Raw genomic sequence first — 25,532 nt, 5'->3', positions numbered from 1 at the left:
TGCCACAGATTCCAAACAGTATTGTTATCTGCCACTGACACCTCAAATACCATTGTGGGTCTGCTGGATCATATGGTTCACCTTGTAGGACAGCCCTCACAGCATCCTGGACCTGTTGAAGAACCTTCCCTTATTCTAAGCCACTCAAAGCTAGCAGCTTTCCAAGTCACTTGATGGATGGGCCAATGAGGAATGTGCTCTCTCCAAAATCAAAATAGGTCCACCACATGTTGTGTGTCTTTTTTGGTGGTGGGAGAAGTCCATGAAATAACTTACCCTTTACCTCAGGAGGAATGGCTCTGCATGCCCCACACCACTAGACTCCTAAGAAGTTCACTGAAGTAGAAAGTTCCTTGAATTTTGCTTGAGTTTATTTCCCATCCACTGATGTGCATTTGTACTACCATTACATACAAAGTGGCTGCTACTTCCTGCTCACTTGATTCAGTCAGCTTAATGTCATCAATATGCTAAATATCAATATGCACAATATGAACCAATGTGATATTTTGTAAAGGAGACAGATGATCAATGATCCCTTCTAACTAAGTTATGACCCAGGAGACTTAAAATATCCCTGAGGCAAAACTGTGAAGGTTTACTGCTAGCCTTGCCAACAAAAAGCACACTGCTTCTGGTGTCTTTATGGACAGGTACCAGAAATTGGCATTAAATCAAGAGCTGCATGCCATGTACCAGGAAGTATGTGAATCTGCTCATGTAAGGACACTATATCTGGTACAGCAGCTGCAATCAGAGCTACTACCTGATTGATTTTTCGATAGTCAACTGTCATTCTCCATAATCCATCTTTTGCATTAGCCAGATAGAAGAGTGAAAGGGACATTGAGTGGGAACGACCAACCCTGCGTCTTTTAAATACTCCATGGTGGCACAAATTTCTATAATTCCTCTAGGGATGCAATACTGTTTTGATTCAGTATTTTCCTTGACAAAGGCAACTCTGAAGGCTTTCTTTAGCCATTCCAATCATAATAGCTCACTCCACAGGTCAGGGAACCAATGTGAGAATCTGCCAAATCTAAGCATACCTATCCCAATGATACATTCTAGCACCCAGGAAACAAACACAAGATGAATTTAGAGACTCACTGGACCTACTGTGAGTCAGATTTCAGCCCAAACTCCATTAATTATCATCTGACTTCCATAAGCCCCTACTTTAACTTGGTAAGGGCCACAAGGTTTCTTGGGATCTTTCACAATCATTATCAATTCAGAACCAGTATCCGGTAGATCCAGGAAAGCCTGATTGTTTCCTTCCCTGCAGTGTACACTTGTAAAAGACCATAGGTTCCTCTGGGGAAGGACTGGAGAAAGGCTAACAATACAATTCTTAGGTGTTTCAGGAAGGTTCTTCCTCAGTGGAACCAAATGGTTCTGGGTCTGCAAACTGACTCAGTTCTGGAAATTGTTTTATGAGCCAAGATTCCCTTTTACCACAATCCAATGGAGCCTTTCTCTCATTTTAAAACTTTCTGCTTATACAGATGAAGCAGAAAAGCAGTAGGCTTCTTACCTATTTCATGCTGGGAAACACCATGATTGATGAGCCAGTACCAAATGTCTGTACAAGTCATGCCACCATAAAAATAAACTTTGCCTGTGCTGATCATTATGGGTTGGGCCATTATGGACATTCCTTTGTCTAGGCTGCCCAATATGATAATTATGATCACCTTGCCTTTGGTGATTCAGTGCTGCCACCCAGCCCCTGCTATTTCAGGGCTCAGTTGAACACACTGCAGTTAACTCATCCAATTGAGCAGCAGCATCTTTGACCCTAAATTCTAGCACAAGGAAAAGGGCAACAATAAAACACTTCAAATAGGCTGGCATCCCCTCGCCATTTTTCATCTTATAACATTAGCGATGGCCATGTCTTCTGAGCCTTTCCATAGTGGAGCTTAGATCGGCACAGCATACCCACTCTAATGTTGCCATTTCCCTGAGTCTTCAAAATCCCTTCATCAGTACTAAGCAAAGGGTTATTGTGCATCTCCAACTCCTTTTCAGTAGGCCATCTTTTGACAAAGGTTCCAGGTAGCCACTCAAACTTTTGACAACTATTTTTAACTGTGTACACTTCCATAGTAAACCTAGAATCTCCATGCAATGAGCCCACATGAACAAATTCAGCCTGATCCAGTTTTATGTTCCTTTCAACATTACCCCCACCCTTAAATTCTTTTCCCACTCATTCCCCAGACTTCTGTTTAAATGAATTAGTAAACTCATCTAGCTCTTCAGTAATGTAGTGTCATTTCATTTGTATTTTAATAAATAAAGCTTTCCTGAAAATCAGAGAGTAAAACAGCCCCACTTGACAGTGTTATAGACCAGGCAGTAGTAACACACTAGTTGCCATAAAAACCAAGCAGTGCATATCTCTAGTCCCAGTGGTGCATGCCTTTAATCTCAGCCATAAAATGGGAGGAGACAAGTTCTCAATCTCAGTCTCATTCTGAGATTCCTGGAGGCAGGATCACCATTTCGGACTGAGGTCGAAGTAATAGTTAGTGGCTGGTTGCTTTGCTTTTCGGATCTTCAGGTTGAAGCCTAATTTCTCTAAGTTTTTATTGATAGTGCACCTCCACATGGTCTACACTTTCTGCCTCCACTCGGGGAGCCTTAAGTCTGGGTATGGGTCTAGAGCAACTATTTGTGGGGCCTGAGGGACATTTGTGTTGTCTTGCCTGACATCTCCTTCAGAGAAAGTCACTGCTAGTTTAAAAGATTAATTTCCCTTGTCAATGGTATAAAAGGCAATATTTCAGAGGTGGAGTTATATATTCTGCTGGGAATGGAAAGACTATTTCCTTGGATGAAAAACCCTTGAAAATCTGAAGATTCGGAGTTCTCAGTCTCAGTAGATCTTCCCACACATCTCTATCCCAAGTGACAGGATCCTATTCTTCACCATTAATGTCCTTACTTTAAGCACTGACACCCTCTGAAGCTAAGACTTAAATGTTCACTGTAATTCTGCCAGTCTTCTCACTGATTTCTCACAACTTGAGATCTGTGGCTGCTGGAGAGACGATTCTCTTCCAGGACACACATAGAAACCTTTAAACTGTTAACACGCATCTAGAGCTGTCATTGTTACCACTGAATTCATTGTTGTTCTTCACCATGTTCTGAGATGTGAGAAGTTGCTTGATTTTAGCACAGAACTCATTCTTTCCTTTGTCAATTTATCCAGAGATGCTAGGAGCAACTGACCAGAATCATTATTTCCCTTGTTTTTCCACAAATTATCAAAAGTTTTATAAATGGAGTCACTAAATCCATCGTTACAGTTGGTGAATAAGGATAATCAAATGCATTTATTTCCTTAACTTCATAAAACAGTTCACTTACATGAGTTGTCACTAATCCCTGAGCTCCTAGAAGGGGCTTCAGTAACTGTAGGTGTTGGCCAATTAGAAAGCCTGCTCCAGATACTTTAAAAAATGTATCATTACACATCTGGTTCTCTAAAAACACTCCTGGCAAGAGTGTGGTAGTTGTCTGATCCACAAGACTGGATATATCAGCTGGTCTTCAGTATACATCAAAATCTCAAAGAAATAGGCTCTAATGCAAGTGAAAGAATGGACTTGCCAGTGAGAGCGAGAAAAAGCAAGCAAAGAAGGCAAGCTTCCTTCTTCCATGTCCTTCATATAGGCTGACAGCAGAAGGTGAGGCTTGTTGATGGAGGAGAGTCACTGTCTATGTGTTACTTTCATTGGTTAATAAAGAAACTGCCTTGGCCCTTTAATAGGACAGAAAATTAGGTAGGCGGAGTAGACAGAACAGAATTCTGGGAGAGAGAAGGCAGGCGTTTTAGGCAGTCGCCATAGGCAGATGCCATGCCTCTCCTCTCCAAGACGGACACAGGTTAAGATCTCTCCTGGTAAGCCACCCTCGTGGTGCTACACAGATTACTAAATATAGATTTAGCCAATAAGAGGCTAGAACTAATGGGCCAGGCAGTGTTTAAATGAATACAGTTTCCATGTAATTATTTCGGGTGTAAAGCTAGCTGAGTGGCCGGACACAGCCCTGAAGCTCCATCTACAGCTCGTATTAAAGATGGGGGAGGGTCTTTCCACCTCAAAAATATCTAGATTAAAAGTGGATCATCCCATTTCAAATAATTTAATAAAGAAAAATTCCCATACAGGTGTATGTTTATGTTTTAATGAGTTCTAGATGTAGTCCAGTTGACAACATAAAATAGCCATCATAACAGTAGTATTGAAAAATGATAACGTGGCTCTTAAAAAAAAAGTTCCTGACATGGCTTGTGTTTCTTACTTGTAGTGTGTTCTCAAATTCCCAAAGAACTTACTTAGACTAAACGGTGCCAAAAATGTATCCCTAGCTTACTCTCTAACATTTGTCAAAACTCAGAAGATAAGCTAAGGCTAACAGAGGGAATTGACGTGGCAACAGATAGGCTAGGCACTACTTGTTCTTGTTTCTTTGTCTACTTTCTTTTTTATTATACATTATATTTCTGTGACTTTTCTATTCAGTGCTAAAACAGAAACTGAGAAATAGCCGAATGTGATATAGACAGCCATGGTATAGGGAGGCTGCTGGAGCTGTGCAAACCACCTGGATGTGAGACATGGGCTTGGCCCACGTTCACAGTAACCAGGCAACCAAGAGCAACTTGAATACTGTGTCACACCTGCAACATGGGAAAATGTCTGCCTAGACATGGGATATGGTAAAGATCAAGACAGGATTTTAGAAATGAATTTGGAATGACTAGAGGTATAACAAATCATTCTTTCTCAGCCCCAAATGACAACAAATGGGATCTTTCCTCTGTTCTCACAGATTGTATGCTGACATGCATTAATGTATTACATGATAATATATATTGCCTAAGGTTATATATAGATCAAAGCCTTTCTCAAAAACCTTAACTATGCAATCCCAATTCTGTAATGAACTAGGATACTGAGTGACAATGTGAGGCTCTCAAAACAGAGAATTAGACAATGTGACGTCATCATTCTACAGTAAGGGACATGCTGGTTATCTACAGAGTTAGAAAGCACAGGTATGGGAGTGAATATCTTTAACCCTAGGATTGAGGAAGCAGAGGCTAATGGATCTTTCTGTGATTCTGAGGTCAAACTAGTCCACATAGTGAATTCTAGGCTAGCCATGGCTACACAGTGAGACCCTCTCTAAAACAAAATGAGAAAACGGCATTTGTGTGACATGACGCCATTACATTCCATGCTAATTTTAAAAATAAGCACCCCAATAAAACTATTCAAGGCACCTGCCCTTTTTGTCAGTACAGGTTAATTTTAATACATTTCACTATAGCTAGAAACAAGTTGTCAACAAAAGTTTTCTTTCTGAAAACTAGAAATCTTAGTTTTCAACAGAAATTTCTATGAAACTTAGATAATTCTGGTAAATGTGTAGCATCTTAAATTTACTTCTGATATCTGCATAACTAACACTTAAGCTTATATTTAAAGTTGTAAATATATGACCATGACAATGCTGAAAACTAATCACTGTTTCCTACGAAGAAGTTTCTCGAAGCTGTCAGTTTTCAAAGTCTGATGTGGTTTGTGTAGCAATACTTTTTTGTTTAGTTTGCTATAAGTCAAACTTACAAATAAAAATAGTGGTTTTTTGATAGCTTTGCCATGTTTATTTTAAATACATATAAGTGACACATTCCTTCAAGTGTTGTTTCCCATTTTAAATTTTAAGCTTTCTAAAGCAGTAGTTCTCAACCTGTGGGTCATGACCCATTTGGGGATTGAATGGCCTTTCACAGGGTTGTCTAAGACCATCAGAAAACACAAATATTTACATTGTGATTTATAACAGCAGCAAAATTAAAGTTATAAAGTGGCAACAGAACTAATTTTATGGTTGGGGGACATCACAACATGAGGACTTATGATAAAGGGTGGCAGCATTAGGAAGGCTGAGAACAGCTGCTATATAGAGAGGTAAGGACAGATGACAGGGGGAGAGCTCTGTGTGATTGCCTGCTTGTATCTCTCTACATAGACATCTTCATGAAGTCTAAACTGTCAAATTCTCAGAGTGTTTCTGGCTTGTCTTCCACATTACATAGACACAAATGTGTACGTCAATAAAAACATCATCCGTGTTTTACAGTGTGTGTCTTGGTTGGGGAAGCGTCATCCTGTAAAGATTTACTATTATAATACATCAACATTAATAGAGAGAAACTGTCACAATAACTCCAAATCTGCCCACTTAGAAATGAGAACTTGACCCAGCACTGGAGGGCCTCACAGACAGAAAGCCGTAAGCCTTACCTCTGTTTCTGTCGAAGGTTCTTATGCTTTGTTTCCGCAACTTCCCCAGGTTTCTGTAATCCATCCTGGAGAAGGACATTTTAGTTGAGAAGAAGCATAGGGACACTGAATTGGTGCAAACTGAGGTGACTCCCTGTTACCTCAAGGCTCCGGGGCAGCAGTGACAGCTCATCTTGTCTAATGCGGTTCACACGGTAGGAACTCCACAGACACACAATAATAGACTACAATCCAGTGCTTCCAGAACACACACTAAGCCCATATCTATCATTTTCTTTGCACGCATTCTAAGAGCTCTCTGCCTTCATCTTACTCCCTTTGTGGTAGAAGGGTTTTGACACAAACTTCATGAAAACTTGAGTAAATTATTCAATGCATATAGACCCTGACTTTTGTCTGAGGGAACAGGAACCCCGGAGTTTGCAGTCACTGAGGTATATTTCAGGGGAGGGGGCAGTAATAACTTTTGTTAGTATCCCTCCTAATATGTCTCCTCCTTATCAAATTCTGAACACACACTTCCCGTATGTTCCCTTTATAGGTTTTTCAGACTTTTTCTTTTTTGGAGTGTTCAAAAGTCATTCGAAAGTCTGTCTTTCTTTTAATCTGATACAGTGGCTTTCTCCCCACTTATCTCTAGTATGTTTCCATTCCCTCTAATTGAGGCTGAAAAAGAAGAGTTTGCTATTACTGTTCTCATAGATAAGAATAGGCTTTTATGGAGACTTGTCGGGAAGAGACAAGACATCAGTAGGAGACAGAGGGCAATGGAAGTGAATGGGATCAAAATCAACATGACTGCATATAAATGTTACAATGAGACTCATTATCATGTAAAACATGTACTAATAAAAACTTTTTTAAAAAGAATTGACATTTTTGCTTTTAATCCCAGGACTTGGGAGGCAGATGCAGGCAGATCTCCATGGGTTTGGAGGCAGCCTGGACTATAGATCTAGTTGTAGGACAGCCATGGCTACACAAAGAAACCCTGTCTCAAAAAAAACCACACAAAACCCCAAAATAGACATTTAAAGAGCTTCACTCTTTGAATATGACCGATGGTACCTCTTGATGGTGGCACTCTTGATGGCTGCATCACTGACAGAATACCACTTTCACTATCTCTCAAGTTAGAGAGGGCGGAGGCGGGGCTAAGTACAAAGGATTTCATATTAAGCTGCTTGGAAGCATGTAAGAGGTCAACAGTTCAGGTCTCTCCGCTTCGGTGTCTTCTCTACACTAAAGTAACAAGGACTCTTCAGAGCTACAGAGCAAGCTGGTCAAAAGACAGCCTATCCTCCCAGGCAGAACACTCACCCCAGCACAGGGCAGAGGCACAGGGACAGGAGCAAGACCATGGCCCGTGAGAGTCTTCTCTCGGCTCCCATATAGGGAAGGCAAAGGGCACTGATACTTTTAGAAACAACATTTAAAAAAGCTTAAAATACAATAAAATAAAAATAATATAGGTTTATTTTTTTCTTTAAAAATGAAAGCAAGAGTGTAAGAATCTTGAGAAATGCATGATTTTGCTTTGCTTGGAGCACTAACACACAACAGCCTCTCTTCACCCCTTCTGCATGACAAACAGGCTGGAGACTTTATTAGACAGATGCCTGGCTTGTAGAGTTCAGGCCACACCATTGCACAGATTTATTTATTTAATCTGTAGAAGAGGTGATAGAGAAAGTAAAAGGCAGTGATTGTTCTTCCCACTCCTGTTCATCTCTTTGCACGAAAGCAAATCCCTTCAGTGCCTCATGAATCACCACAGTGGATGCATTATGCCAAGGTTTTGGTCAAAGCAGACTTGCAGCGCGTATCTTGCAGCAATATTCTTTTTTCTGTTAGCTGCAGTATGCTATAATTAATAATTATAGTTCTTTATAACGAGCCTTCCTCATGAACATATTACATGGATTACAGAGATTGTTTATGAACTCTGCAAGCCGACTCACAAGAAAAGAGTGTTGTAAGCTGGAAGCACTGTGATTAATATTCATAATTATGATCTATGATTCCTAGCACTGGGAAGAAGGATTGCTTATTAGCCCTCTTCTTGCTTTCCTCATTTATCTGAGTCCATGGAGAGCTATAATTTGAATAGACATTTCTGAGGAGGCTTCTGAGGCTAGACATTTTCCTGCTATCTTTTTATTATTTTTCTTTTTCTTGTATTGCTTTCCTTTTCAGTTTAAACAAATTGATAGTAAAGCTCTTTCGCCCTGCTCCAAATTCACCCCTGATTCTGTTCATTTTTGCTCACCTCAGCCTTCCCCCTTCTCTCCTGTGTCTGCACCCCCCTCATCCATTTACCTGTACTAAAACTCTCATCATCTTTGGAGCCTGTCTGTATTTGAGTTTAGAAAGTAGGAGGTCAGAGACAAGGATGCACAGGGGGAAAAAAATCAAGTGCCGTTCCTCGTCACTGAGGATGGCTTTGTGTGTGTCGTACCTTTTCAGAAGACAGAGAAATTCTGTTGGGCTGGTGTACTTTGACTTGGAGTTCTTTAAAACTGAGTTCCGCTGGAAACAGAAGCACAACAGTTAGTTATAACACAGAGAGATTCTTCCAAGCCATCTCTAAGCAAATGCTTTCTATACTTGTAACCATGACCACCATGGATGGCACAGGGAACACAACCTGAAAACCATGTGTTCCTCTCAGAGATCTTACTCATTTTAACTCTTCTATTTGAGGCAGATGAAAGATGCTGTTGTGGGCAGTAATACCTGCTCTGCAAGCCTGCAGAGCTGGGTTTGAATCCCAACCACCAACATAGAAAGCAGAGAGAGGTTGCACGTTTATACAACCAAACATTGTGAGGTAGAGACAAGCAGATCTAGAAAGATCACTGGCCAGCAAGCCAAGTCCAAATGGAAGGGTGAATGTTCTTCCCCAAATAGAGGCAATGTTCATCTTTAACATAAGCTAACACAGCATCATGGCATCCAGAGTTTCTAACATATCAATTAATTCCTAGTATGTTGGGAATTGTGCTGGCTGGCTTTATGTCAACAAGGCACAAGCTATAGTTACATGAGATAAGAAAGCTCAATTGAGAAAATGCCTCTAGAGGATCAGGCTTCAGGAAAGCCTTTAGAGCATTTTCTAAATCAGTGGATAATGTGGAAAAACCTATTCCATTGTGAGCAGGACCACCCTGGTGATCTGAGTTATATAAGAAAGCAATTTGAGCAACTCCTTGGAGCAAGACAGTACGCAGGACTCAACAGAGTCTCTGCATCAATTCCTGTCTCTAGCTTTCTTCCCTGGTTGAGTTCCTGCCCTCACTGCTTTTGATGAAGAACTGTTACATGGAAAAGAGGGTAAAATAAACCCTTTCTTCCCAAAGTTGCTTTTGGTGTTTCATCATACCAATATTAACTCTATCTAGTACAGGAATCATACTTTAAGATACTAAATTATAGTTCAGTGTGAGGGCTTAGCAGGTAAAGGTGCCTGCCACAAACCTAAACAATCTGAGTTTGATCTCCAGAACCTGCATAATGGAAGGAAAGTACTGACTCCTAGAAGTTGTTCTCTGACACACACACACACACACACACACAAGGGGTGGCAGGTAAATGTAAGAAAGATATTAAATGATATCATAATTAAACCAGAGATGGAGAGTGCACTTTAGGTTCTAGAGATAGGAGCTACATTTGACTGACAGTCACAATACCCCCAATGCCTAAATCGGGGTTTTCCTGAGAACAGGTGCTCGATTAACATTTGCTAAGCGGATGAACTCTAGTGATTTGGATGTAGAAATCCATATACCTATTTTTGCTGCCTCTTCTGCCTCTTTAGCTTCAGTTTTAAACTTCCCTTTGAAAGAAGATATAGCATACTGATACTTTCTGGAAAGAGGAAAAGAACATAATCAAGTCAGATTAGCATTTCAATATATATTAATAAGAGAATATTCTTTATTAAGACTATATCCCCCAGAGATAAGCAATTGTTAAGAAAGAAATGTTCATTGAGAAAGTTCCATCCAGCTGGTGCATTAGCAGACTTTATACTTATGAAAACTCACTTGCCTTTTAATGTGTGGTAATTTTACTTCAGGAAAATTCAAAGTCAGGAAACTACAAGTCAAGAATGAGATAAAAATCTCTTCCCACACATGCGTTCACTTATACATGTAAAATAGAAGAACTCTCAAAAAGGAAAGACAAGATCACCCAACTGCTCCATTGTCAAAGTTTCTGGTTAACATACACAGCCCTCACTTGGATCATCACTGACACTTGAGAAATGGCTTTTCCCAGTTCCCAAGCAATTATCTCTGCCTGACCTACTCAGAAAAACACATAAAATGTCATTTGACCTACTAAAAGCCCCCACTTTCTTCTGTACTTATGAAGCAGCCTATTTTTAAGTTCAGTTGTTTCAGAACAGCAAGCTGATTCTAGAATAATCAAGGAAAAAGAAATTGATGTATATACCTATGAACCTATGAAGTCAAGGAAAGCAAAATAGGGATAAAATCGGAGTGGGGGGCACCTTCCCAACAGCTGTTGATCAAAGAAGCTCCTCAGGAGAATATAGGAATTTGCTCCTGCCGTTGGTTGCCCAAAAGAACAAGTTGCTAAGACCATGTTACTAAAGATGGCACATGCTTCAGTCACAGCACATTGAGAAAGCAAGCTGGAACTGTTCTAAAAGCTTCCTGCCGGCTGGCTAGCCTTGACTGTGCTGGAAGGGGCTAAGCAGGCCTCTGGGAAGAATTATCATCAATAGTCACACAGCTGTGGACTTGAGCCAGGCAAGATGAGCCCACTCGTGTAATAGTGGCGAGTCTGTTAGAGGAGTAACTAGCTGACTTCTTACTGGGCTTAGTGACTGCTTCATGGGACAGAATTCACATCCGGTAGCATAAACCTGGCCCAAAGCCTACAGCTTGGGGCAGTGATGCGCCCTAATGGGAAAGCTGCTGTGGTTATTTTGCTAAATGAACACGAAGCGCCTGTCAAACTGTCTTCTAAATAGCTATGTTTATGCTCACAGGATAGTGCTACTGTCTGTTTTGGCCAGAGAAGCTTTTCTGCAGTGGTCAGCAGAGACTGCAGAAACTCATAGCTTGTCAAAGCATAGAGAATAAATAACTCTGAGTGACAAGACATAAATAGCCCATCTATGACACTATCTCCAAGACTCGGGGAACAGTGCAGAAAAATCAGAAAGGCTGTTAAGTACAAAAGAAGTTGGGTGGAGAAAAAGCGCATGGCTAACTTCTGAGCATGGCACAGCTGCTGTGCTCTTGAATGCAAGCAGCTATTCCTAACTGCTAAGATCTGGACAAGATCAGATCCTATTATGGAAGTAGGGGGGGCTCATGGGGATACACCCCTCTTTGAGGATTTATACCCAGATAACTGGTGATAGAGGAATAAGCTGGATAGTTGTCGATGTTGACACATGTCATGGTCATCTGAAAAGGAGGAACTTCAATGGACAAAAAGTCTCCTTCAGAATGGCCTATGAGCATGTCTGTACTATATATTCCAGTTAGTGATTGATGTGGGAGGGCCCAGCACACTGTGGGTGGTGCCACCCCAGGCAGTGCTCTGGTTAGTGTAAGAAAACAGACTGAGTAAGACAGTAAGCAGCCTTCCTTCCTGGCCTCTGCTTCAGTTCCTGCCTCCAGGTTCCTGCCTTCAGTTCCTGTGCTGACTTCCCTTCATGGTGCACTGGAAGTACGACATGAAACAAACCCTTTCTTCCCCACTGTCATGCTGTTTATCATGGTAATAGGAGAGAAAACTAAAACAAAAAATCTGTTTTCATCAGTGGGATAAATAAGTTTTCACCCATGGTCCTGTAAACAACCCTAATGAAATTCACTCACTCACATACACATGCACGCATGCACACACACACACACACACACACACACACACACATACACACACACATACAGAGAGAGAGAGAGAGAGAGAGAGAGAGAGAGAGATGTATACATGCATGCACATACAAAGGTAGAACGGATTGCTTGGGAAGAGAAGGGATTAACAGAGGACAAGAGAAAGCAATAAAGATCGAAATACATCACGTTCATATATGAAGATGTCATAACGAAATCTATTACATTACAAATAACACATGCTAATAAAAAAATCAAGAACAAAAACTTTGTGAAATAGGTCACCTTGATGTGGCTAAAGTTACAGGCATTTATAGAGAATCCTTGGAACCTGGCTCTACATTTTGGTTTGAATCATCACAGAAGGAAACATTCTAATATAGTGAAGCTTGAGAAAGCCTGGAGCACTACAAGTCTCACTCTGTGCTTTTGCTTTGCACTCCTATTGACTCGCGAGCTCACCAGTCACTCAACATCTCGCTTACAAAGGCATGCGACAACTAATTGTAAGTGTCAGCATGACTGTGCTGTGAGCTGCACAGGGAGCTGGTAAAATGGTTCTTCTGAGTGGATCTAGGAATGTGTTCCTGGAGGAGATGCCCATCTGAAGGGTAAGCCAGCAAGGACAATCATTGTTTGTCTTCGCCTTACGTGTGCATTGCACTAAGTGTGCATTGTAATGGGTGATCATCTATAGCCCACGGACCAGACTGAGAGCCACTGGCTTCTTCCAAGACAGTCTCACATCTATGTCACCGTTTTTGAGAGCTTTTAAATTAAAGGGAAAAAATAATATGTAAATATGCTTATGTACTTACTAACAGAAGGAGGCTAGCAACCCTTTGGCAACAGTCATTAAATTATGGTCTCATCTAAAAAGGCTTTTATAGATTCTGACTTTTAAAAGTTTTTTTAAAGATTTGTTTTTATTTTTATTTACTGGCATGTGCCAATGTATATGTCTCATGCCTGTGGGTACCAGCAGAGGCCCAAAGAGGATATCAGATTTCCGGAACTTAGTTAACAAGTTGTTGTGAGCCTCCCACCATGAACTCTGGTCCTCTGGAATGGCAGCTATGACCCACTGAGCCGTCTCTACAGCCCTATACACTAACTTTAAACAATGTAATAAATAATGCAAATTCTTCAGTGACTGCTGATACAAACAGGTCATAACATAATTAAATGGCTGGAAGCTGGAGTCTATTTACAGTTTATTGATGATTATCTTCCATTATCTAAACATATGCAGTCCAGACAGACACAAGACACAGCAGCTTCATGATCAAGTGCTAAACTGGACTTCCCTGAGTCTTTCTGCCTTGGTACAGGTTAGTCTGTACCCCTTAGAGGAGTGTAAGGTTGAGGCAGTCACATTTGCAGCAAATCCATTTCATCTGTCGCTGAATGACCACAAAGGTATCAAAGCTATCATGCTATCAATAGTAGCACAGGGTTATTACAGGAAGTGAAATTTTCACACATCTAAAAGAACCTAAAGCAACCAACATTGTTTATGTTTTTATATATATAAACACTGTATATGTTCACAGTATGTATTTTTATAGTCTAAACTCTCTAGTGTGTGTTTTAGAGAAGATTGCTTTCTTTCTCATAATGTGGAAAAACTTGTAAAAATTTGATGAGTGACTAACAGGAAAAAGCAAATATTTTAAAAGCAACTAAATGCTCGAATGGTGTGCTTGCTAGCTTTATTGTCACCTTGACACAAGGTAGTCATCTGAGGGGGGAGACTTCAGGGACAAAATGCCTCCTGAAGATTGGGCAAGTTGGCCTGTAGGCATTTGCTTAATTAGTGGCTGTTCAACCTGTGGTGAGTGGTTCCACGGTGTCACCCTTGGGTTAGTAATCCTGGGTACTGCAAGAAAGCAGGCTGAGCAAGTCATGAAGAGCTAGCCAGTAACAGCAGCTCTCCATGGCTTCTGCATCAGTTCCTGCCTCCAGGTTCCTGCCCTGCTTGAGTTCCTGTCCTGATTTCACCCAGTGATGGATGGTTACCTGGATTTCTAAATGAAACAATCCCTGTCCTCCCCAACTTGCTTTTGGTCATGGTGTGTTTTCTTAGCGACAGAAACTCGGAGACAGACTGGCTGTGTGACTCAGTAAAAGAATGCTTGCTTAGAACAACCAAAGACCTGGGATCTTGCTCTAGCACAATCAAAACAAAAGACACAGCAACAGCAAAACCAAATGCCACCCTGTATGCTTGCACTGCAATGGTTCAATGGGCATTTATTCTAAGATCTAACTTTGTAGCTCGCATTCCTAACTTCCATGTCTACTTTGAGAGAAGCTAAGACTGGCCACTGAGAAGAAACACCTCTAAAATCTAAGGTAAAGTTCTGATCAGTCTGTTCCCTTGATTTTCTTTTACACTTATATTGCTCATTCAAATTAAAACCTCAGTGTAGTGCAAATTAGTCTCTACTATACTCAGAGAACATCAAGCCTAAGTTTGGAGGCATACAATTATTGGTGGCCATATCCTGAAATTATCGTTTGCTTTAAAAAAACATGTTCTAATCATAATACTTTATCTGGTTTGAATCATTCATTTTAGGTTAAATTAAATTTTAGAATCAAAATGAAATTAAGGGGATATTGTTTAAACAATGAAGCAATTTTTCAAAGAATGTGAATTAAGCTATTCAAGCATTTTTTGTATGAGCTAAAGGTGGCACTAGAGGTGCCAACTCTGCATTACTGCTTAATTTAAAATAATAGGCTGAAAATGGAGTGAAATAATCCCAGACGATCTGCATACTGGTCAACAACTTCAACTTTCGAATTGTTTGGGACAATTTAAACACACTCTGTGTGTGCATCTCTAAAATTTTAAAGTGGCAAAACTGTTCATTCTCATAAACACAAAAAGAAGTGCTCAAATCTCCATTGCAGAGATGGAAGCCTCCAGCATGCTGGTAGTTCTTTACGTATCCCTCGACTCCCTGCTAATGAGACCTCAGAGGAAAAGACGTGGAGTAAAACATCCACTGGAGAAGGAATAGACTCCCCTAGCTCTTCATTTCTTAGTCCTTCATCTGGGGCCACGGAATGAGTATAGGCCCTGGGCCAGGCCTCTTAGCTCAGTGGTTTGGGTTATCTAACCTCTACCTATCTGCCTACACCTCAAAGGTGAGGTGAAGGCAAGGCAGCTGTAAGGGCACCCTTGACTTGATTCTATGAATATCTTTGTAAAAAGCAGTAATGGGGGAAGGTCAGATGTGTATCCCTTCACTGTGGAAACAACCCAATGGCATCATGGTGGACTAGCTCTGTCTTCTGCTCAGGCATCCTGGGTCTGTCTTCCAGAATTCTATCAACTGCATTGCAGCCTTACATGTTTGCATTCAGCAGAATGTTCTCCCCTCCATCATCAGACCTACCAATGGTCTTGTCCAAATAACTATTCTCCATGAAAGAGGTGTTAACTCAGTGGCATGTGTACCACCAAAAGGATCTGATTCCTGATGTCTTCCTGTAGACATGGTTGACTGGAGCTATGACTGTCTTATTCTACAACTAAGTTCCAGAACCACATTTAGCAACCATGACATCCTATGAAATAAAACCAATATTCTGGGGGCAATTACAGCACCTAATTAATCACTTTTTTCACATAAATCACTATCAGCTCTATGTTTACATTTAGACCTTTAAAAATATAAAGGCTGGTCTGTCAGTTATTTACCTCATATTTGCTACCTGAACTTCAACTCTTCACACCTTGTTTCTGGTACCGCTTCTATGATCTACCTCCACTAGAGCAGGGTCAACTATGAATCTGAGAAGCATTCACATGAGCTAGAGAGATGATTCAGTGGTTAAGAGCAGTGGTTATTCTTCCAGAGGTCCTGAATTCAATTCCCAGAAATCACATGGTGGCTCACAACCATCTGCAATCAGATCTGGTGCAAACCCTGGCGAGAGTACGTTGAAGGAAAGACGCTCGTGACAGCAGCACATAAGAATGTAGGAATGTCACTTCAGAAGGTGAGTGCAAACATACAAAGAAGGGAACCACAATTGGTCAACAAAAGTAATTCAAATTGTAAAAGTTTGCTTACTCAAATTACTCAGAAAATGGAAACAAATCAACTTTCAAATGGTTTGAACATTTTTCTTAACCAAACTCACTAATAAGAATAATTTGAAAAGCCTAGCTGATTGATCCAGGAGACCCTTGGTACCTCCCACAAGAATGAGACTGATGGAAAGGAAACATGTCTGATATTTACTAGGGAATGAAGAGCCCGACATGGTCTCAGCCTGTGCACACTTTATTTTTAAAAGATGATCTTCAGTATAAACAGATATCAAAATTAAAGCTCATGAGAAATCCACTGCTATTTAGTGAGGGCACAGAATCAAAGTGGTCTGTACTTTTTAAATTACATCTCTATGAGGAATTGGAAAGCCCCAGGCTAGACGCTGACTTTTCAGGACACCATGACAACATAATAGATGGTGAAGGTCTTTTATCAAAAGTTCATGTGATGTAGGTGAAGGCAACAAATTTGGACTGATTAAAAAAAAAAACAGAAGATTTGTGCTTTTGTGCAGATCTCTAACACCAATGATGATTTCAACCAAACCAAAACCCCAAAGAATCACTGCAGAAAATAAAATAGGTAAAAATGTACATATTTAGCCAGCATGAAAGCACTGTTTCTCCCAGTGGATGACAAGCTCCTTAAGTGAGAATTACTTCTCTTTGTTACCACCCAAGTAGGACCCACAGTTATGCTAATCTCTAGTACGAATTAATAAGCACCCAGAAAACACCTCAAAAGTAAGAAAAGACCATTGTTACTGCATGAAGAGTTGGGCAAGACTGATTCCAATTCATGAAAAGTCAAGCTTAATTTTTACAATAAATTATATCAAATAAGGAGCTGGAGAAATAACTAAGTGATGTAGGAAGGTCATCTGTCTATGTGTTAGTTTCATTGGTTAATAAAGAAATCACCCTGGCCTTTTGATAGGCTAGCCCTTAGGTGGGTGGAGGAGACCGAACAGAATTCTGGGAGGAAGAAAGCAGAGTCAGGCAGACACCATGCTTCTCCTAACCAAGACGGACGGTGGTTAGACTCATGCCGGTAAGCCACAGCCAAGTGGCGATACACATTAATAGAAATGGGTTAATCAAGATGTGAGAGTTAGCCAGTAAGAGGCTAGAGCTAATGGGCCAAGCAGTGTTCGAATGAATATAATTTGTGTGTTGTTATTTCGGGTGTAAAGCTAGCCGTGCGGGAACCAGGCAGGAGGAAAAGCAGGCCTGCTGGCATAGTCACTACAACTAAGTGTCTCTGGTTCAATTCCTAGCACCCATATGGCAGCTCACAGCTGCCTCTAACTGCAGTTCCAATGATCCAATGCCTTCTTATGACCCCAGTGGGTCCTGAGGGCAAGTAATACATACACATACATGTAGGCAAAAATATCCATGCACATAATAAAATAAAAATAACTAAAAATAAAACTATATATGTAAGTATATATATATATGTATACATATATATATGTATATATATATAGGACCAGGTATTTCATATCTGCTCATTCTATATGAATACCATGCATAAATGTTGCTTAATGATAGAGATACTGTATTATAGTCTGGGAACTGTGTCATCAGTCATAGGGTATACACGCAACACCAAGACACTTGTGTCACCATTAAGTGGTAAAAATTCTATGGTAACACTATCATATAAGCTCATCCTGAAGAACATCATTATATGTAACAATACTGTATAAAGCTTAATAGTTCAAATATACTATGCAAACAGAAAACACATCCAACTGTGTTCTCGGCATGGAAACCATCACAACTAAAGCACTACAGTGAGCAGTGAACAAGCAATTCCTATTAAGGGTCCTTATCAAACTTAGCATGCTCCCTGCAGTGTTTAGTCTTTCCTGAGAGCACTGTGAAATGCCTACCACCAGTCGCTGTCTTCATCTTGAGAATGTGAGGAGCTCTATCAATTGTACATGTAAAATCTCCAAGAAAATAATCAAAAAAGCATGTTACCTGGGTTTGTAAAGGGAGTAACATAAGTGCTTTGTCTGAACTCTTTTGGCTTGAATAAATATTCTCATTCGAGGATCAAAATACAGAACAGCTGTGTAGGCTCGGAAAGACCGTCTCTCTGGAAGTCTGAAATAGAGAATGCCAAAGGTCACAGAGTAGAAGGGACACCTCTCTCCAAAAAGGAGAAACAATCAAACGTTCTCCTGCTAAGCTCTGTCTTAGTTATTCTTCTGTTGTGATATAAATACTATGTCCAAGGCAACTTACATAAGAAAGAGGTTACAGAGGGATAAGGGCCCATCATAGCAGGGCAGCATGGCACCAAACAGCAGACAGGTTGGCTGGAGTAGCAGCTAAGAGCTTATATCTCATACCAGAAACAGAAAGCAGAGAGAGCTAACAGTGAATGGCCTGGGCTTTTGAAACCTCAAAAGTCCACAGCCCCAGTGACACAGCTCCTTCAACAAGGGCACGCCTCCTCCTTCTTCCCAAGCAGTTCTACCAACTGGGTACCGCATGTTCAAACACATGAGACTATGGGGTTCATTCTCATTCATAAGACCTGTATGTTCTCAGAAACTTTGTTCTAGAACTAATGATGCTGCCAACAGCACCAAATCTTACAACACTGCATTAAGTCTCTAAATAGAGGACAAACAAAGATAACATGCTTTGTTTAGAACTAAAATTTGTTGGCAACTAATCAACTCTAAGATAGAAAATATACCTTACATTAACTGACCTGGCAAGTGACCCAGAAGAACAAAGTCAAGCAAATGTAATATTCCTGCTCAAACGTAAGATATTGTAGACTCATGCGAACAAAAGGAAATTTCTGCTAAGTAGTTGTGAACAGAGAAATACAATGAAAAAATTGTCTCATTTTCAGAATTATGAAAGGGACATAAAATACAGAATTCCCCATGTACAAGTATTAAAGTAAGTACTTCTGGTCAGCTGTGAGGAGACACTAACATGATGGGTAGGAGAAGAGAAATAGAAAAATAAAGGATAGAAAGACAACAAAGCAGGGATTAAAAAGAACATCAGCGGCCTGAGGAAAACTCCTGTGGTAGACTGCATGCTGCTAAGCAGCTTCTGGGACACTGTGCCTGCCAGCAGACCTTAAATATTAAAGTCTACTTGTGAGCTGTGAATATTCTCCAATTAGACAAGAAACACAGGACAAAAGCAAGCCGACCAGGGTTGGAGGTGGTGTTCTGTGCTTCTAAACTGCAGGGAAGGCTCCAAGGTTAAAGAGAGAGTAGGGAGCCATTCTCCCTGGTCCAGATGAAGACGAGTCTATCTGAAGGCTCTGCTCAGCAGGTCCTCAGTCCAAGGGCAGAACTCCAAGGACCTCTGGAAACTGAAGGTGAAGCCCTAAGTAACCCAAGGCTTTCTGGTAAGATATAATTTTCTTTGGATACCATCTGAAGCTCAATAAAAGATGGGGAATTTCTTTCAATTGTTCAACTTTTCTGACATGCCTTATGTCAAAGGACCTAGTATGTGGTGGTCATGCCATAAATATCAATGCACTTTTTAATTTAGTTTTGAGTTAGCATACAAAGTAATGGCTTTTTTTATTACAGCATTTTCATGCATCTATATCATCACTAATGCACTTTTAATGTAACAAGAGAAGCTATGTGCATTACTGTATTGCACTATGATAATGCCATTTCATTGAGCTCCCCAGGGGTTAGACAATTAAGCATCTCTCCACTTAATCAAGAAAAGAAAAACAGTAGTTCCTGTGATGCTATAAACATTCCACGGTATCCCGCCACTGTTGAAACCCTTTTGAACTGTGTGATTTGCAACTGCCCAGAAGCTGGGAACCCCTGATTTCTACACATCTCAAAATGGACACATCATTGAAGGTTAAAGTCAAGAGTAATTCAGAGAGAGGGCGGACTTTGATCCATGGCAGAGTGTTTGCCAAGCATGCACAAAGTCCTTGGGTCAGTTCTCCAGAGAGCAGAAACAACAGCATCATTTAGAACAGAGTTTGTGAACTGGAGAAGTATGGATGGTGAGCATTGAAAGTGATTAAACAAGTTCTGGTATACACAGATACCCCTCTCTTTACACACACACACACACACACACACACACACACACACACAAATATTACATATGAATAATACAAAAAGTAATATTTCTGTTTGTTTTGGGCTCAGAATTGTAAATGGAGTTTCCCTGTTCTATCCACCTGGTCCCAAACAACTGACTCAGAGTTATAAAAGCCTGGCCAGTAGTTCAGGCTTATTACTAGCTAACTCTTACACTTAAATTAACCTATATTTCTACTTACGCTTTGCTATGTGGCTCATGGCTTGTTACCTCATTTTTCTATACATCATGTTTGCTCAGTGGTAAGCTGGTGTCTCCTCTCACTCTGTCCTCCTTTTTCCCATCATTCTCAGTTTGGTTTTTCCATTAAACTTCCAGCCTAGCTACCAATGAGAGTAATACATATTCATGGTGTAGAAAAGGCTTGTTCCACAGCAAAGGGTGACTTTCTTCTTTTCATTGTTTTAAGACAAAGTCTCTAACATAGTCTTGGGGCTCGCTCTGTGAACCAGACTGTCCTCAATCCCACAGAGATCCTCTTGCCTCCGCCTCCTGGATGTTAGGATTAAATGTATGCACCACACCACCACTCTAGTCCTTAGGATGATTTTGGTTCTGCAGTCTTCTTGCCTGAGGCTTAGGAACAGGATTACAGACATGTTACTATGACTAGAAAATACTTCTACCTACCGATTCTGCATTTATTTTTAATTCAGATTCATATTTGTTAATTCAATAAATATAGCTAAATATCCATACCATGCCTGTCACGGCACATTGAGACCTCCTGTCTCTGAGACAACCCGCTGGAAGGACTCAAGACAAAGATTTGTCACAGGTCTGTAATGAGGATGGGCATAGGTGTGGGAGGAAAGTGAGGGGGCCTGGAGCAATTCATTTGCCAGCTTTCTTACACTTTTTTTTTCAATTTGCATCAGTTCTTCATTGCTATGATCAGCTATCTAACAGAAATAACTTAAAGGAGGAAGGATTTATTTGGGTTCCTCTTTCCAGAGATGTCACGCCATCATCACTTGGCCCTAAACACTTAGGAAGGACATCATGGTGGCAGGAGTATGTCGCTTTTCACTTCATGGCCCATCAGAAAGCAGAGAGCTCAACAGGACAAGGCCTACATCACAGGTCTCCAAGAACCCTTTATAATGACCTACATCCTCCAGTGAGGCTTCATTTCCTAGAGCCTCCATAACCTCCCAAAATACTGCTTTGTGCTGGAAACCGATGATTCAATACATGAGCCTTCTGGGAACAGTGTCCCAAGCATAACATTTCCCTTTCATAAAGGTTCACACAGCACCATCGTCCCCAGCTATGAGAACTCAGCACGTATGCACGGAGTCCCATCTGAGGGACATTCCCGAAAGACTCAGCATACAAGGTCTGGGTTTGTAGCGATCTAGAGATACAAGCACCTGTGACCTATGGTGTGTCCAAGTTCCAGAGTGCCAGAGGAAAATGGGTTTTTGGTAGAAGTCATTATTCCGGCTTCATTTCTGAGAAAGTTCCCTACAAAAGGCAACTTAAGAAAAATAGGAGTTTTTCTACTTATAATTCCTGGTTACTTTATTATTTTAGGGAAGTCATGGCAGAAACAAAGTTTTGCATCCACTTTTAGGATCAAAGTAAGACTATAATGCATGAATCTGCTTGCCTGCTTCCTCTCAGCTAGTTTTTTCCTTTCTCATATCTTTCAGGACTCTCTGCCTAGGGAATGGTACTACCCACAATGAGCTGTGTCTTCCTACACTAGCTATCAATCAAAACAGTCCTTTCCAGGCATGTATACAGGTCAACCAGATTTAGATAATTTGGAATTAAGACACTTTCCTTGGTGAATCCAGTTTGTGACAAGGTGGCAGTTAAAACTGACCAGCACACCCAGCACTCAGGAGGCAGAGGCAGACAGATCTCTGTGAGTTCGAGGCCAGCCTGGTCTACTAGAGCTAGTTCCAGGACAGGCTCCAAAGCCACAGAGAAACTCTGTCTCGAAAAACAAAAACAAACAAAAAAACTGACCAGCACAATCTGGCTGTTTGCACAGTCTAGTCATAGAAGGCCACTTGGTCAGTTCAATGAAAGGTTTCTATCAGTGCTGGAAACTAAGTTACCAGAAGCCAGTCATAGGCCAACCTTACATGCCAGCTCTTCTGAGGATCAGGACAGCCTTTTCTCTTTTCTATTCTCTTGTTTTCTTCAGTTACTGTTTGTGACAAGCAGAACAGTAATACTTATAATTTTTGAAGTCTGCAGTATAAAGAAAACAGGGCCAAATACAGAACACAAAGATTTTCATGTCCTGGGTGAGTTAACCCTGTAGCCTCACATCTTCCCAGCTTATATAGCTATTTAGAACTACTCTCAGTTCCCAGACCTGGTTCACACCATCTCATCTCCAGTACATGGATATTCCATTCTTGCTCACTCTTACCTAGCTACTTTAGACCTCTCCAGAGGCATCCTTGAAATCTCAGTTCCTTTGAAATCCATCCTCACCTGCAGTGTGGGAAGACCCTCACCTCTCTCCTTCCCTCCTTCTGTACCTCCTGTCTCAGTTACTGACACTTAGAATTGTTACTGCCTGTGCAGTTGTCTCTCCATCAAGTTGTAAAGTTCATGAGGCTGGTGACCTCATCCATTAGATAAATGTGTGTTGTATGAATGAATGATCACTCATAGCTTCTCTTAATTCAGAATGAGCAGCAGAGCATTCCCTTTGTGACGAGGTCTTTTCAAAGATCATCTTCGGTGGTGATGCTATTAAAATAAAGCCACACACTTGACGGGCTGACATACAAATGCCCGGTAGTCAAGATATCTTCAGAAAACAAAGGACTGCTCTGTTGCTCTCCATTTGCAAGGACCTGCTTTGCATATATCTTCAAGGGCTTTGCTTGTCTCATTTCTGCACAAATGTCCTTCCTTTCTGTCTGCCCCCTCATGCTTTGCCAGGGGAGTTCCTATCTCTAATACTGTGTGTTTTCCTTTTTTCGTTTTCTATTTAATTGAGTCTGATAAGAAACTGATGAGAGCCACTCTCCTTATCCCTGCCCTCCCCACGTAGAGTCATGTGACCAAGGGAGTTTAAAGGGAAGGTTATTTTAAGACTGAACCTGCTGCTGAGTCTGGGGAATACAGGGAGGGGGGCAGATTAGCATCAAAGTTTTTCTATTTAAAATAATTTCTCTTTTAGACTTGAGACTGCGATTTGACTTCTGTTGGCAGAGTATAGTTGCCCAAGAGTAATAAGAACAAGAGAAAGGCATGAATGTGACGGTGAGCTGCTGTGGCCAGGTCTCGCCTTTGTCTACTGATTCAGAACCCCTGGGACTGGAGTTTGAGAACATGGACTCTTCAAGGCTGCCCCCAGATTCCTTCCCTCCATGAAGTTTGGAAGTCACTACCTGGTAGACCTAGCTGGCAGGTTATACATAAGGGAAAGGAACATGAGAGAGGAGAATGGACTCACAGGTGTTTAGAGATAGAACATCAGCCAAGAAGGCTAACACACATATATATAGCCATACAGGAAACCAGACAGCAAACTCCTATCCGGGCTGCCAACTGAGCTACCCTTGTGCTATAATCTCAATGGCTCCATTAAAACATAAAGTTCATTGAGTGGCATTAAGAAGTATGACACCATGGTATTTATAAGAAACAACTAGGTCATCCTAAATCCATTCATTTATTCATATATGAATGATTTAATAGGCTAATGATTATCTCTAGAGTGGATTTGCTATAAAAACACTTTTGGTTGTGTATCTCTCATTCTGTGGTATCATCTGATGTTTTCAGATACAGAGGAGGAAGTCCAATAGAAAAAGGGTCTTTACCAGAAATGAGCTCAAGATCTTAGATCTCCAGCTTCCAGAACCATGATTTCAATAAACCTATTCTGAATAAACAACTCAGCCTTATGTATTCTGTTAGAGCAATGGAAGATAGACTAAAATCTCTCACATAGTCCATGGCTGGGACATGGACTCTGAATTCCAGGCACAACACTAAATTAAGTCATTTTACAGTACCTCAGAGCTGCTGTCTGTTATGTATAAAATAGTTATACATCACAACCAAAATTGTGTTCCTATAAAATCTCAGACAAGCTGTCATACTTGACATGAGCAAAGTCTATATTATCATGAACACAAAAAGCTCCATGAATATTTGTAGCTAGTGCAAATTCTGAACTTTGAACAGACTTAGCAAAATTAATGTTAGGGTAGGTTATACCTAAAAGAAATTTCAACTGCAAGAGGTAGTTTCATAGAAAAGTCCTAAGTTCCACAGGGTAACGACAGTGTTTCTCTTGAGATCACTGCAGGGTGGTGGGCAGCCTATTTGGACAATCTGGAGCTGGAGCTGTGATCTGTTCCAGCCAGCCTAGTTAAGATGTAAAAAGAGTCATTATGGAATGCTGCCCAATGATTGTCAATTTAAAAACTGTTGGCAAATTTGTTGCACCTAATTTCCAAACATGACAGAGAACAAAATTACCACTCTATTTCTCTGAATTATGTTGTCAGTCTGGAAGTTCTTTTGTTTGGATGGCGTTCTTCAGTGGCCTGACAGCCTCAGCCATGGTAGGTTCTAAGGATGAGGCCAGGCTTTATAAGGGCAATCAGTTCCACAAGACATTTTTTCTTCTCTTAGGGTCAGTTCTTTCACCCAGTGCCCTACCTATTTGGGACATTTAACTTACAATGTCTATAAGATACTAAGTTATTAAAGGCAATATCTGCACAAGAAATCCATGTGTAAAACAGAACGCTGCAACGGATCATGTGATCAAAACAAGCATTAGGAAAGGGTGGCTCAGAGGTGATCAGACCTTCAGAGTTTGAAATGAAAGAGATGGCAATGGTACCACTAAGGCTCCTGCCTTCCTACCTACCACAGCATCTACCATATTCCCTAGAGATCTAAGCAGACAATGGCATTCCCATTAGTTACTTAAATCTAATTCATTTGTTGCCTGCCTTGTACCGGACACTGACTTAATTTCCTATCATAGAAACTAACTGCACTTGGGGCTGGAGAGATGGCTCAGAGGTTAAGAGCACTGACTGCGCTCCAAGAGGTCCTGAGTTCAATTCCCAGCAACCACATGGTGGCTCATAGCCATCTATAATGAGATCTGGTGCCCTCTTCTGACATGCA

The 25,532-nt window shown here is 40.8% G+C and overlaps 1 protein-coding gene across 1 annotated transcript in view; it reads right to left on the bottom strand.

Annotated features, from left to right (window-relative positions):
* Positions 1-25,532, bottom strand: part of Morc1 (MORC family CW-type zinc finger 1) — a 164,807-nt gene that overhangs the window by 102,303 nt on the left and 36,972 nt on the right. The window contains exons 9-12 of the mRNA XM_042055818.1: positions 18,273-18,398; positions 10,126-10,205; positions 8,794-8,864; positions 6,336-6,400 (exon numbers count right to left, since the gene is read on the bottom strand). Of these exons, the coding sequence (XP_041911752.1) occupies positions 6,336-6,400; positions 8,794-8,864; positions 10,126-10,205; positions 18,273-18,398 (342 nt within the window). The remainder of the gene's footprint in view (positions 1-6,335; positions 6,401-8,793; positions 8,865-10,125; positions 10,206-18,272; positions 18,399-25,532) is intronic.

The sequence above is a fragment of the Arvicola amphibius genome, chromosome 10 (genome assembly GCF_903992535.2).
Source record: "Arvicola amphibius chromosome 10, mArvAmp1.2, whole genome shotgun sequence".
Taxonomy (NCBI): domain Eukaryota; kingdom Metazoa; phylum Chordata; class Mammalia; order Rodentia; family Cricetidae; genus Arvicola; species Arvicola amphibius.
Note: the sequence above shows the minus strand (reverse complement) of the source record. Positions and strands in the feature narration are given on the sequence as shown.